Source organism: Pocillopora damicornis, chromosome 3 (assembly GCF_964200805.1).
Source record: "Pocillopora damicornis chromosome 3, jaPocDami1.2, whole genome shotgun sequence".
NCBI classification, from domain to species: Eukaryota; Metazoa; Cnidaria; class Anthozoa; order Scleractinia; family Pocilloporidae; genus Pocillopora; species Pocillopora damicornis.
The window spans coordinates 11,534,655-11,550,535 of NC_142672.1; the positions used below are offsets into that span (position 1 = coordinate 11,534,655).

At 37.9% G+C, this 15,881-nt stretch overlaps 1 protein-coding gene across 1 annotated transcript; it reads left to right on the plus strand.

Annotated features, from left to right (window-relative positions):
* Window positions 1-447: 447 nt before the first annotated feature.
* On the plus strand, window positions 448-10,615 carry LOC113667081 (lysophosphatidylcholine acyltransferase 2). Its single transcript, XM_027182884.2, has 15 exons — window positions 448-723; window positions 1,684-1,826; window positions 2,520-2,737; window positions 3,511-3,642; window positions 4,165-4,206; window positions 4,831-4,889; window positions 5,444-5,478; window positions 6,148-6,202; window positions 6,396-6,425; window positions 6,672-6,724; window positions 7,089-7,214; window positions 7,509-7,659; window positions 8,108-8,206; window positions 8,654-8,798; window positions 9,140-10,615. The coding sequence occupies exons 1-15, from the start codon at window positions 610-612 to the stop codon at window positions 9,274-9,276; spliced, it is 1,539 nt and encodes a 512-aa protein (XP_027038685.2). The 5' UTR covers window positions 448-609; the 3' UTR covers window positions 9,277-10,615.
* Window positions 10,616-15,881: the final 5,266 nt, after the last annotated feature.

Below are 15,881 nucleotides of genomic sequence, written 5' to 3' on the forward strand. Positions count from 1 at the left end.
GAAGCTAGAGTTGCTCTCGGCTACGGCTCGAGCAACTAGTACGCATCTTTCGTGCTCTCCAAACTTCCCGCGTGCTTCATATCTCAATGAGCGCACAGATGACGTATGAACCAATTGTTTTATAATATTTTCAACCCCATAGAAATTTTTTTTTCTCGAGGGATTTGTTTGCTGACGTCATGAGTGTGCACAATAGGAATATGAAGCACGCTCGCGCAATTGAATTTGATTAGACAAATTTACCAGCTATGCTATAAAGCCTCTTTAACAAAATAAATGTTTTAACGCATTATTTGGCTCCATGAAAAGCAACCTCTGCCCTTTCCTTAAGGAAAAAAAAACTTCACTTTAAAGTACTTCCCGCGCGGTGATCTTTCCGATCACGTATTAAAATTTGTCCCGGAATTTTCCTTGTCCGCGTGAAACAAACGCGCCCATCATACCAGCACGTCAACGAGATCGTCACCGAAACGAGGTTGTAAACTACTTTGCATACAATAAGTTGTTTTCACAAAAAGGTCATAGCAATCTGTACGAGGCCTTTTAGTTGTTATTGCAAATATGCATGATTTATTCAGGACTTTTAATGTGCTTTAATTGAGGTAAAAGATGTCTGCAGCACCCAAACCTAAAGTCCTTTTGCGCGCCAAATCTCTCGTGGAGCCCGATGTACACAATCCGTTCTCTTTCAAGTTAAAGCTCACACTCTGCGACAAACTCAAGGTAATTCGGTTTATCAACTTTTTTCTTGTTTGAAATGTTAAGAACACACAAGAATTAGAATGGTAGCAGTATTGGGTATCAAAGAACGCATTTGTAACGATAAATTTTGTCCACGATCGAATTAAAATTCACAGTGAGTTACTTTTATCTCAGCTGTCCAAACAGTATCAATGTAAACAAACATCCATCCCGCTGGTTCTGAGCAATTTGAAAGCATAAATTACGCCTCGTCGTCGCTCTAGCTTTACATGTCACTTGAGCCAAAAAAAAAAAAAAAATCCGTGAAAAAAGTCTCTTCTAATGGGCCCTATAGGGTCTCTTTACTTAGAAAGCTCATTGTTTTAAGCTCTTAGTATTATACTCCTCATAGGCAAAGCCACTGTGTGAAGAAGAAACATAATTGAAAGGCTCAGAGCAAGAACGATCCCTTGATTTTTCGGCCATTTTTGAAAGTGTTCAGAAGTAGTTGACAACTACTTCTGAACACTTTCAAAAATGGCCGAAAAATCAAGGGATCGTTTTTGCTCTGAGCCTTTCAATTTTAAGTGTGGCTCTTTGAAGAATCCATAGATATTGACAAAAATGTTCACACAATGTTGAGGTATTGTTTGTTTTTTTATGGGGGAGGGGGGGAGTTAGGAGTTCATAGGGAAAATGGTATTGGTTGTATAAAACAACTGAATGCCAGGTTCTATAATGGCTTTTTACCTTCATTTTTAATATGTATCGTAACTGCTAGTCCACTTCATTCACAAACTACTTTGCCAAATCCAGTTGCTTCAGCAGGGTTGTTGACAATGTCTCTCTTCCTTAAGAAGAGGTGAAATCTTCCTTCTTAGCTCATGCATTTAGATAAAAAAAACTTAACACTCTTTTGTGTGATACATGTAGTTGTTTTGCCTTTAATCATAAGGATAATATTTATAACCATGTTATTTGTATACAATTGTTTTATTTCAGGTTGCAATTCTTAGTGTAACACTGTTTCCAGTCAGGCTCCTGTGCTTGTTTTTTCTCCTCATTGTGGCCAGTGTGATAGGAAAACTGACTACCCTGTGTATGAAGAAAGAAGAAGAACCAGAACCACTGTCAGGATACAGAAGGTGTTATTACCATTATTTTGCTTGAGTTATGTCAGGTCTGTAGTGCAAAAATTAGGAAGATAAAGTCTGTACTCGTGCCATGTTGCTCATCCAGCCAGAGCTTATCCTGGCTTCCATAGCATAAAGACACTAGGAGTATCATTACTCCCACCCTGAATGGGATACCAGTCCTTTGCAAGGTTTCCTTGCAGAATTTCATCAGACATCCCTAGTACTTGTACACCCTTATATAATCCTTGATGTAGAGAGGCATTGTGGAAGGAAAGTGTTTCTTCCATAAACACAACACCATGACTCTGCCAGCTAAGCTAAGGCCACTACCTCTCCCCTGTATCATGCACAGCTCACGTAGATGTACCTACAACTGAATAAAAGGGGTAAGTTTTTAAGAAACTGTGGTGTTGCATCAGTGGGAGAGTATAATAGGGTAATCAAGTATTATCAATGGAGTTTATAATATAAAGAACATAATAATGCTTAGGTATCGAGCACTGGCCCTTTGTCATTTGCTCTGACGAAGGGCTAACCTCAAAACATCAGCTTTGAAACTCTTAACAGTGGCTACCAGTAATTTATGTACCTACAACTGAGTTTGAAATGAATATTCCTGGCTGTATGCTGTAGTTTTAATTCCTGTGTCAGCAACTGTGACCAAAGCTTTTATTATAATCAGCATGCTGTGTTTTCATGTAGGATCATGAGAAAGCCACTTCGTGGTATTGCACGGGCAATGTTATTCTGCATGGGTTTTCATTGGGCTAAAGTCAAAGGCAAACTGAGCAGTTCAGAGGAAGCTCCAATATTAACTGTGGCTCCACATTCATCATTTATTGATGCCTTGGCATTGAGTGTTATTTGCTTACCTTCAGGAGTTTCCAGGAAGGAAAATGATTCAATACCTCTTGTAGGGGGTTAGTGTGAATTCAATTTCATAACATTCTAAGTTAACCCTTTAACCCCTAAAAGTGACCAAAATCTTATCTCTCACTACATTATCATCCCTGAATCACACATGAAGGTCATGAGAATAAAGGAAATGATCTAGAGGGGCTCTGAATTTTTTTAAAAAAATTCTCCTCGTCAGTACAATAAAAAATGTGCAGAGAACAATATGGAGAATATGCACCCTGAATGATGTTCAAGTAAAAAGGGTGTTTTGCAAAATTGGTGGATGGAACATGTGGGACATTCTGGACAATTTTATGTATGAGTTGGTTTCTTTATCTGTACTAATCAGAGAGAAGTTTTTCTGTATCACTCTGGTACAAAAGTACAGTATACATTTATGTCATTATAGTAACATGAGAAAATAACATCATTTTATCAAAAATGTTTTTCATTTGAGAAGATAAAAACTAATAAGATTTCACTCAACACCTGGCTTTTCTGATTGGTTGTTTGAATGCCTACCATTTATTAGGGGGCTCATTATTCTTCTAAAGAAGATCAGACAATTTCAGGTTTCTTACCAGAATCCTCTAACTAAATTTTGATGACCAGAGCTATTTGACAGATTTAGATGGAAATAACCAATTTGATTATTTTCCTGCTTCGACATTTCTGGATGAAAAATCTTTTTAAAATTCTTATTTTTACCTCATAGAAACCTTTTAATTGACAGTTGAGATCAATCCAAGCCATCAAGTAATCAAACTAACTTCTAGTTTGTCTTAACTTGTTACAGGATGCATACGTGCATTACAACCTGTGTATGTATCAAGAACAGATCCAGATTCCCGAAAGAAGACAATCTCTGAAATCAAAAGAAGAGCCAGTTCTGGTGGAAAATGGCCTCATGTGGTGATATTTCCAGAAGGTAGGTGGTGTATTTTATTCAAAAGTGGATCATTGGATGATGCAATTCAAGAGTTTTCATTGCCATCATGGGCTATGAGCCATTATACCATGCACACACATGAAGACAAGTGAAACTGGAAGTGTTTTTTACATTGTAACATTCTCTTTGTTCTTACAAAATAAAGTTGGGAAGAGTATATTTTGGGTGTTTTTGATGACACAAAAATTCCACTCATGCTTGTTGAATATGAGATGATTATAAACAACTTGGCCCTACAGGCCTCGTTGGCTATTTATCATCTCAAATTGCCTGCTTGTGGAATGATTGTTTAATATCCGTGACTATGTACTAGTTGAATTATTTTTCTTACTTTCAAATTTTTCAGACCAGTTCAATTGTTTATTATTGAACTTCATTCTGTATTCTTTATGATTAATCTGACTCAAGCTAAGAAAAATCAAACTGATTTGAAAAGTTCTAAACAGAGAGTATCAACCCCAAGTAACTGTCTAATGCAATACTTTGCATGTCTTCTTGTAGGAACCTGTACTAATAGGAAATGCCTGATCACTTTTAAACCAGGTTGGTAACAAATATTAAATCTTATTTGCTTTTAACTCTTTATCGACCACCATTTGTTACCAACACAGAATTTCTCCTGACAATACCAAGCAGACAGGTGATGATAATATTTAATAAAAATATCAATTAGAGTATTATTAAATAAATTGATCCAATACAAAATTCTTCAAACTAATCTTATGAGAATTGTATAAAAGACAGTAATAAGAATTACTTATTAATAAGATCTTGAGAGTGAAGGGGTTAACCCTTTAACTTCTGTGAGTGACCAAGACAGAATTTCTCCTTACTATATCTATACAATATCATGCAGACAAGTGATGGGAATAAAGAAAAATATCATTTATGGAATTGCTAATTGATCTGATATCAAATTCTCCACATTAACATAATAAGAATCATTTGGCAGACAGTAAGGAGAATTACTAATGAGATCTTGGGAGTGAAAGGGTCAAGGATTGGCACAAAGTGGTTTTCTTTAGAAAAAACTCATGATCTGGCATTTAAGAAGCTTTTCTTTGGCATCGAGGGATGATGAATTCAAGCTGTTAAAGGGACTGCATATAACTTTGAAATGTCTTCTATTTTATGACAGGTGTTCATTTTCTTTCTCTGTGTTTGTAGGAGCATTTTATACAGGTGTCCCAGTTCAAGCTGTGGCATTAAAATATCCCAACAGACTGGTTAGTGAGCCACAGCTTACTGATCAATCAGTTCAGATATTGATGTGCTATAATACTAGAGAAATAATTTTGACCACAGAGTGACAAAAAGTTCTTGAAAGAAAATCCTTTCCTAAAATCCATAAAGAAAAATAATAGATTTACATAATTTTCAATGATTTCTCATAATTTCAGAAAATTATGCAACTACACCTCAGTGTGTTATGACAATACCACACTCTCCAGTTGTTGTTTTTGTATTTTTTTACCTAAAAATTACAAATTATCAAAAAAGAACTATTCTAAAGAAAGATGTGTGGGAGAAAAAACAAATTCTGAGTCCCCACAAGGAATCAAAACTCAGACTTTAAAATTCTGCACTCCGATGCCCTACCACTGAGCCTCAGAGACTCTATGGTGAGTGAGGTCCATTACAAAGTTCATATATGACATGCATTTTTCTTTGTCCCACACTTGTGAACAGACAAAAAACATCTTTCTTTATTTCTTAACCAAGTTCAAAACTTACCATCTCTCTTATTTTATTTAAGAACTATTCTGTTTTTGATTAACAGGACACTGTGACATGGACATGGTCTGGCCCAAGTGGGTACGTAAGTTTGACTTGTTTTAACTCTTAAACCCTCAAGATCTGATTGATAATTCTCCCGTTTAGCTGCTACACATTTCCTTGTAAATTTGTTACGAGAATTAAGTGTTTGGTCAAGATAACATCTTCTACCTGATAAGTTTAAGTATTGTCACCACCTTTTTGTTGGATAACATTTGGATATCTTCGGGAGAAATTACATGTTCATCACCCTTGGGAACTAAAGGGTTAAGTATATTGAACTATAAGCCATGCAGTAAGTTCTTAGAAAGACAATGTTTAAATGGTTTTGTTGAACTGTGATTTTCTGACTGACAAGCTGTTGTTAGTAATGTACTGCATCTGTGGCTTTGAATTGAATACATGATACTACCAAATGGAAGACATCCTTTGAGATCTAAATTCTGAAATTGCTGACAGAAGTAATTTGGTTTGCACAGGCCTGAATAAGTCCCTGATGAATCTGCCATTGATCATTATTATATCTTAAATTATTCTGTAGTGTACCTAGAGATTGAAGTATTATCAGTTTTTAAACTTGTAATTCTTTTTATTTAGTAGACCTAATTTATAATAGATTGTTCTAAGATAACTAATTTCTATCTAGTTTTATTAATACCCTGTACTTGATTCTTTAACAAATAAATGATTAAAATTGTTACCTTTTAGACTAACTCTTCTTTGGTTAACACTGTGCCAGTTTCATAATAACTTGGAAATTGAGGTAAAAAAAGTGATCGTGAAATCTTCTTTCATTTGATGTGATGATATCAAGAGAGGATAGAGTATATCCTCATTTTGAATATATCTATTTTAATTGACAAGTGATCAACTGCTTTTCTTAGCTTGTTTGTAAAGTTTTGGGTTTCACCATTTGCTTCTGATTGGAATGTCTTAAATTTTCTTTTCCATGCTAGATTCTGCCAGTTTACAAGCCTGATACAGAAGTAAGTGACATTTTCTATTTTTGTTTTGCTCTTATAACAACTACATGTATATTTTAACCGAACTAGCAGTAAGCTTTAAGCAACAAGTTGTAGACTGTTTTCTGAGTATTCAAAATATATTAGTTTCCTATTGAAGTGGCATAGTTTTTTTTTAAGTTTAGTTTGCTGATTTTTTAGATAAACACAAAAAGACAACCCTCCAACTTGGAGGAGATGCAGAGGCTAAAAGTTTTTCTTTCTTTTTAGGAAATCCATGATGGAAAACTTTATGCAAGGAATGTTCGGGAACAAGTAGCAAGGTGCCATCAATATTTAGTTTGTCTTTTGATCCAATTTGTAGCACTGTTTCCAGTTTAAGACCCGTTTTGTTTCCTAAAAGATCACATATTTCCATACTTCTGATCACACTTTTGAGAGGGGTGATTAGAGGCGTGTTTTAAAGTTGGAATCACACTTGTGACCACATATTCGTTTTCATTTTTTTTAGCATGGAAATTACAATAACTTGGTTTTTCCCTTTTCCTTTTCTTTATAGAGTATACCATTATTAGCTTACCTGCATAACAGGTGCTCTGAGAGAACTAATTAAAAGATTTGTTCTGTGGTCACTGATACATCAATCATTAGTATGAATTTGAAGTACGTAGTTTCTCCCTCTTGCAGATTTCTTAATGTTCCTGTCACTGAACACACCTATGAAGACACAAGACTAATGGTACAGGCCTCCCAGCAGAACCAACCATCCATGACAGGCTTGGTAGAATATCAGAAGATAAGCAGCAAACTCAGGTCGGTGGATGTTCTCATCCTTTTCATCCTTTCCTTTTGAATTGCATCTCACACATAAGGCACCACCTATTGAATAGAATTTAGGAACGAAAAGAGGCCCGAATAGTAGCTATAGTAAATACTTACAGATCTAACTACGAACGCTCACAACAAATTTTGCTTTACAAGACTGCCTTGACGTTCTTTGTCAAATGTGTGGGAAATCTTTCCTTAGCTACATACGAGTTTAAAATCAGATTGCTGATCAAAGTCGAGGATGCTAGGACCGATCACTTTTGCTTATTTTTCTAACAGCATGAAGATGGATACAATGAAGGAGCTGTTGGATAAATTTGCTGAAATAGACGCTAATAGGGATGGTTTGGTTGATATAAACGAGTTTGCCAAATATCTTAGCCTGCCTGTCACTAGTCATGTGAAACATCTCTTCACACTCTATGACAGGGTGAGTCTTCAATGAACTTTTAAGCGATGATACGACATTAGGCTCCTTACAAGAAATGGCGGCTGTTATTTTTCATGCGTGCGGCCTCAGGTCAGGTACGCATGTGTCTATATCAGTGTTGGGAATTGGGTGCTTGCTTTTTTTTTGCGTTTGGTTACGTGTGCGTACAGAGGAGTGTATTCGCGCGTGGGTCGGCGTTTTTGCTGGTACCAATTCATGAGGGTAAGGAGTGTCGTGCACGAGCGTGATGTGGAAGAACGGGTGTACATTTTTTGCTATGCTTTATGCTGGTTTCTTTTTAAGGAACGAAAACTCGTATGCTTCACGCGGATTTGATACCACCAACGCTTTCTTGATCTCAAAACAACACAGACGCTGCGATTAAATATTTGCCGTTAAATGGAAATAAATTATTTTTTTTAAATGACGATTGTTGTTTTCCTGTAAGGATGATTCAGGTTTCATAAACTTTCGGGAATATCTCATTGGCTTGGCTCTTGTGTCGCAACCAGCGAACAGTGAAGAGGCTATGAAGCTAGCTTTTCAGGTTAGTGTCAAAGAACCAAAGAACCAACCTTTCGAGTAAACAGTATGTCAAATATATTTTTTGTCTCCTTCCCTTTGATTTTAGCTCTTCTTGCGAAGACAGTTTTATTGAAAACATCTGGAGCTAACGCTAGTTGGTAGGCAGTCAGTTGATCATAGAACAGCTCTTAATTAACTGTTTTAAAAGCAAAACCAAAGTTATCACAACAGCCAATCATAACAAAGTTTTGCGTCATCAAGAGCCAACGAGGACTCTAAGTAAAAATTGGCAAACTACCAAAAGCGCAGGAAAACGCGGGCGACCAAGTCACCATTGGTTTTCGTTTGGTGTCTGATTGGTTTAGAGCATGGCATGATTTTTCTGGACCAATCACAGACCGAAGTAAAGCAATCACGGATTACTTTCGACGCTTAATTGAATGTCACTCCATCATTTCATTCCCTTAAGGTTTTTGATATGAACGGTGATGGGCGAGTGGATGAAGCAGAACTACGTCATATTCTTCAGAGTGCCTACCCTTCCATCACAGACCTGAACATAAACTGTTTGTTTAATCAGGTGGATGTGAACCACAGTGGATCCGTCACGTTTGGTAGGTAAACTGATGTTTCTTCTTACTTCAATCTTCAGTTCAAAGAGTGTCCTTGATAGCTAGCAAATTCGCCAGCGATACTGACGCGCGTGTTAGTAGCGAAGTGATCCTCATAGGGGAAGTATATATAATTGAAGAAATTGCAGCAAAACAAATCTGAAAAAAAGAGTTAGGCTTTGACTGTATTCGGACTAGGCCTCCACATCGGGAAGTGGGGTTAGGCAATTTTAATGGGCTTCTTAGTGTTTCCGAAGAGGATGTAATGAGAACCAAACATAAAAGTTACAAGAAAAATTTTGTAAACGTACTTACACGACATATTTATTTTTACTCGTTAACAGAGGAATTTCGGGATTTCGCCTTATTGCACCCAGAGTATGCCTTTCTCTTTACCCACTACACGAAGGAACAAACAGAGACAACAGGAGAGAGCAGTCACTCAAATCATGAACATCCACAAACAGCAGCCAAGGCTTGACGAACGCACATTAGGAGATAAAAATCCATTGCGTCTCTTGCCAAGATAGTAAAATACAGCCTTAATTATCTCTTCATGGGGTTCCACACGTTAGGGACTGGGTTATTACTACTTTTTATGACTTTGATATTATTCAACGATTATTAAAGGGTATTAACGGCTTCTTAATAGGCCATTTCCGAATTAAGGTGCTGAACCACTCGTATGAAAAATGAATTTAATTTGCATGTGAATGGAAACGTATAATCATATGAAAGGATGAGCACCAGGACTCGCTTTGAAAAAGAAGCCAAAGGGTTCGGAAATGTGCTATTTATTTGGTCGGTAGGTTTTGCTGTATTGAATTGCCTCAGTTTTATGGAATAAGCAATTTTCCATTACTGAAGACTTAGAAATGTTAAGATTAATCCAATAATTTTATTTAAAGAATTGCCATTAGTTCTTAATATTTAGGTTTACTCCTTACGTTTTAACGCTGTCTAAGGCAATTTTCAGTTTAGTATCAAAAGTGAACCTGGATTGCTTCGGTTTTGCTTCACTTAGCCCTTCGATTGGTATAGAAAACTCGCGCCACCATTCCAAGCTATCAAATGCGAAACTAAAACCAATCCCAATTTGGTCACTCGCATTTTTCCGCGCAGGTCGCGTGGTTTTTTTTTAGTTCTCATTGGTTAATGATGATGTCAACCTTACTTTGTTCTGATTGGTAGTTGTGATTGGTTGTTTTGATTGGTTTGGTTTTGGTTTTGTAACACTCAACTGAAAACTGCTCGTATAGATAAAAGTTGTCAAGTGACTCATTAAGCATCGATCGTTTTCAGAGCGAAGAGAGTTTCAATTTTACTGCCAGCAGTAGCTCATATTCGCCTGGATAAAGGTTTTTTTTTGGGGGGGGGGGCAGGATAAGTGTAAGATTTAATTTTTTTTTCAGATAGGAGACGTTTTCTTTGCCTCTCACTCTTGAAAAAACGTATACATATAGATACAGCTTATATGACTACGGGGTTCAAATGAACTATCTCTTAATTTATTCACTTTATGGCTTATTTATATATTTATGAAACCGCTTATATTCAACTTTGCACAGACGTTGATTTCTTTCACATCTACACTACAGTACTGTACGCAATTTGGTTTTAAATCTGTTTTGCACCGTAATATATACTGGTGTCTAACTGAAGATAAAATTGATGACACATGCCAAAATTACTGAGAGGACTTCTGTTAAATTGCAAGAAGTTTTCTTGGGGCGTGACTAACTTAAAAGTGTTTACGTCCGTGATCATAGAAACTATCATTAAGAAAAGAAGCCGATTCATTAAAGTTATGATCGTGAAAATCACAATTTCCTCGATTGTGACAGGGCTAAAAATTAACTCCAGTGCTTGAAGGCCAGTCGGGGCAAGTTTCCTTGACTTCTTAGTGGCCCACCCCAAAATGAAGTAGCCCTCGATTTCCTCTAGTTTAAAATGAAAAACTTGAATAAACGCCCTAATGACTTTCCATGGCATGGAAACGAAGAGAAAGTTAGTCCAGTTAAACTACATATTGAGCTTTATTTTTTAACTTTGTATGTCGCATAATTTACATTGCAACTTTTCGAAATTCTGTGATATAGTCGCACAGTGGGCGTTCAAACCTTAACTTTTGGTGGCCCTGGTCAGTTTTAACACGCCTCTGGCGACCGCCAATTTTTAGCCCTATTGTGATTGGTTTAAGAAACTCCTATTTTCCACTAATTCACTTGCCAAGTTGTTATCGGACAGTTTGTTCGCGGAAAGTTCGATGAGCCAATCACATCCAAAGCTGTAGTTTGAATCAACCAATTAAAGAATTTACGCCTCCTTTGTCAGTTTTTTAATGTAAATTTTCCCTTTCTTTTATAACTTGGCTATTCTACTTTTCTCGGCAATTGTAATTTTTATTATTAATGGGTAATAAGACTTCGTGCCGTCCAATTCGGTCTGTAATCATACTCGAAATAAACGCTGTCGTCCGATTTTGTTAATGGTATGATTACCGACCGAATTGGACTCCTCTCAGTCCTATTAACATAGCCTAGGTGTAGCCGTACCCTCCCGCGCAAGGTGAAATAGAACCGAGGGAACGTCTACGTGCCATCGCTTCCATTTCACCTTCAGGGGGGAGGGTATGGCTACTCGTAAGCTATATTACCATTACTTAGCGACTAGGACAGGACATGCTAATTAATTCGGGACGCTTACAATTAACGACACTGGTGGAATTGGATTCAGTTAACAACTTCTGGGTATTACACAATGGTAGTTTATCGAGAGCCTAAAGCAGACTAGTAATTCGTAATTGCATGCTATAATCATGCCGCGATGATTTTTTTCCTTTTTTTTCTCTTGATTTCATTTTTTTGTTCGAACTTTTTCCTTCTCTTCATCTAATTAGCACTCTCCCTTCGCATTCTTTTTTATCCATGCGCGGCGCGCGTGATTTCACAAATTAGCCAATCATGTCAAAGAATTCTAACCTTGACATTGGAAAACAGACGAGGATGTTTTTCATGTACCTTTTTAGCCACACACGTCAAAGAATTCTAACCTTGACATTGGAAAACGGAGGAGGACTTTTCTCCCGTACATTGTTTTTAACGGAGTTTTGATAGTTGTTCTTGAGCTTTCGTTAGTGCATATTTGCTACCCCTTTGTTAGGAATTTTTAGAAGTTTCGGAGATTTTGGTCAGGCCAAATGTGGTTCACTTAACAAGTTAACAGTGACATATTTTCTTCGGAATGTCGACGTCAATAGGCGTCAAGAGAAATGTATCTATTCAGTTCTCCGTGAATCGTCATTAGTTAACATCAAATACCAGTAGTAACACATTTGTTTTTTCTCTCAGGGTAATTTAGTTTCATTAACCGAATTGATAATACCAAATTACCTTGTTACACTCTCATACCGACGCATCACCACAGTTTCTTTAGAAACTAACCCCTTTGTCTACTAGACTCTTTTTTCAGATTTTCAGACAGTTAGTTGAAAAAAATATGAAAGCGAAGTGAGTTAGCAAATCTGAGAAATATCGGCGTAATTCAGGTTTTCAAACATACGCTAGCTGTCAGAGCAAATAACGAAGGGCTAACACTCGAAACTTCAGCTGTAAGAACTCTTATTAAGGCGGCCAATTTGAATTATCAATTTAATTGATAAAATCAACTTATCTTCATTTCAGTCGCCAAACTCACCACAAAAATCAATAATGTAATTATCAGTCAAAGTTCAAGAGCGCAATCACGATTATTCAAACTACCCAACTGCTCTTTCGCTCCGTGCTTCTCTCAAAAAGCAATAAACGGAAGAAAAATTGACAGGCTGAAAAAGTTAAGACCACAAATAAAATTGACAGAAAAAGAAACTTCTTTTACACTCTGTTACACTTTGTTACACACACACACACACTGTTACACTCCCGGCCTTAACTTTTCTGTTCATTCTGTATCCGGGACCTTTTTAGCGGCAACATGGTAGTATACATTGGTTGGAAGACGCCCTCCCACAACTGAAGCGCCAATTCTTCATCAATGGTTCGCCATGGCACTTCGGACTCGAACTTTCTGAATCCAGGAGGCGGGTTTGCATGTAGTTGTTGAAGCCGACTATTTTTTGTCATCGCTCCTTCGTGATAACTTTGGACATTGCATTCATCAACTACGCCTTTGCGACGTAAAGACGCCATTTGCTTCTTGCTCCTTTTTAGAGGGGGTTCTGCTTTCGTAGCCGCAAATTGAACGCTTCTTCTTGGCCCATCACCTTTCTTATTTTTTTCTTTTACTTTCCTGCTGATTTTAGATAAATTTGTCCCCATTCTTTACGGTAGTAATAAAGATATCCCGATTCTGTGTCAATGGGTAATTTCACAAATTTACAGTCAAACTTTCCGCAAGACTCAGTATTTCACTCTTTGGTGGCCAAAGATAATGGAAAAGCGAGCTTTAAATTTAATTTACTGCAATTATCAGTGGGAGAGCGCTAATTAGTAAAAGTTAATCCTTTTAAATATGAGTCCAACCTTTTTTTGTCAACCAATTACGTCAAGGCACTTATTTGGGTTCCTCATGTACACTTCTAGATCAAACAGTGTCAAAGCCTCTGAGGCCAGTCGAAAACAGAAAGAACGAGTGCTAGTTTTGGACTATCTTTTTTTAGAATCAAGGCAGTTAGGGTGCGCGACTACCATTCACGCACAGACGCGTGAATTAAGGAATCGCTAAGATGTATCTGTATGTTCGTCGTAAGTTTTTCGGGATGTCCGTCGGTGTGTCACTGACACCGATTGTTTGTTCTCTCTTTTTTGAGGAGAACATGGAAAAATCTAAAAAAAACTTCTTTTACCCTTTATCGTAATGACAACCACATGTCACCGATCGTAAAACTGAATCGAGCAACGTTTCATACCGGTGAACCAATCGAATGAGTTCTCCATGGGGAGGTCCACTGAAGGGGAGGAGAGTATTATTGGATATGGGGCTTACTGAAAATCCTCGGAAAAACACGGGATCACGTATACTTAGGTATCTGTCGGTCGCGTATCGATCGATATTATCGGTCGACGTGTCGACCGAGTGTCCATCGACCAGTCGGCTGATACTCGACCAGCTTATCGACCAAGTATCGGTCGACATGTCAAACGAAATCGGTTGCCTCTTGACCGACACGTATACGGCTACCATTCCAAAACAACACATACCACCGACAGTCTACCGATACACCACCGACACTCAATACACTGCCGACTATTGATCGCAATGTAACGGTCGAGGTGTCGGCCATGTGTCGACCAACATACCGAACAGGTATCGACCGATTGTGGCGACCGACGGTCAACCGACATGAATAGCATGGCGACCGGCAGTCGGCCGACTATCGATCGACTTGTCAACCGAGAATCAACCGAATGTCGGTCGACTTGTCAACCGATAGTATCGGTCACTACTCGGCCGACAGATGCTTTAAGTACCCATGATCTAAAATACGAAGGTTGTTTGTCGCTCAGCTATCATGAATCAGTATGTACATGCACTTTACTTTGATGAGAGAACATACATCTTTCTCTAATGCTGTTATTAACGTTTTAGGCAACACATGTTAGTTAGGGGGTCAACGTTGAATTTGTCCCGCATAGGGGTCCACATTGGACCGGGTCCACGTTGGGCCGGGTCCACATTGGGGTCAAGCAGAACTTAAAAATGAATCGGAATTAAACTGGTTGGAAAAGGCTCATTCTTGCTACTCCGCAAAAAAGACTTACATCTCGATCGACAACAGTGTTTTCTTTTTGGTTTAATTTCTGTTTTTGAGGGGTAGGGTTGGGGGCTGGTTGAAAGTCTATCCTTAACAACAATAGCTGAAATAACAAAAGTGAGTGAAGTGAGACAACTGTTCAAATATAATTTGTTTCTGACCATTATGAGGCGAACTTCTTTAATTTTGTAAGTATTAAGTAAGTGTACCATTGGGAGATATGAATAAATTTTTCATTCTAGATAATATTATCAAGGTAGAGAAAAAAACACAAACAGCCACGTGGGAAATTGCATTGCTGCTAATGGTCAAAAGGGACCACAGAGTCGAATCTTTTGAACTTTCATTGACGCTATGTTAATGACTTTTCAACGATGAACAGCTCTGTTTTAAGTCCGACAGCAGACTCACTTAAAGGAGAATCGAATGTTTTCTTCACAGCCTTTGGAGTGCTTGTAGTCACCCTCACCATGACGGTAACACTTCTCGGCGACTGTTTGATTTACGCCGCATTCAACAGCAACGCGAGTCTTCGCACAAGGGCGAACTTGTTTTTCATTTCGTTAATAACAGCGGATATCTTTCAAGCGCTGTTGGTTATGCCTTTAGAATTGGTTCGTATTGTGAGTGAACCTCAATGGCCCATCAGTGACGCGATGACAAAGTTATGGAACTCCATGTTCGTTTGTTTTGGCACGGCGTCAGTCTGCAATTTAGCAGCTATTAGCGTGGAGCGGTACGTAACAATTTCACGGCCCTTGACACACCATGCAACTATTATCACGAAGGAAACATTTGCAGCAGTTTTACTTATTTGGATTTACGCTCTAATAAGCAGCATTCTCAGCTTTTTTGCTTGGAAAACGCCAAACGCTCTAAATCCTGGATTTACCATTTCACTGACCCACGCTATTCCGCTGTTGTTGCTCGACATTTTGATGCCGTTTATTGTGTGCCTTATTTCATACGCCCTAATTTATCGAATCTCTCGGCAACATTCGTGTAGAATTGCTCTTTTATGTGGCTGGACTCCGTTAGACGACCACAAGATACAAATTGTTAAGGAACGAAAATGCGCCAAAACGCTAAGTCTTCTTGTAGGAATATTTACGATATGTTCATTACCGTTTTTTGTTTTTCACGTCGTAAACGTTTCCCGTTACAATGAAAAGCTTCCCTGTCGCCGATATGCGAGCCAGATTGTCAAATGGCTTTGCTATATCAACTGCGCGTGTAACTGGGCGCTTTATGGATTCCTAAACCAAGAGTTTAGAGAAGTTTTGTTTGTTATGTTTAAGAAATGCCACCTACGTATCATATCACTTCTGCAGTCA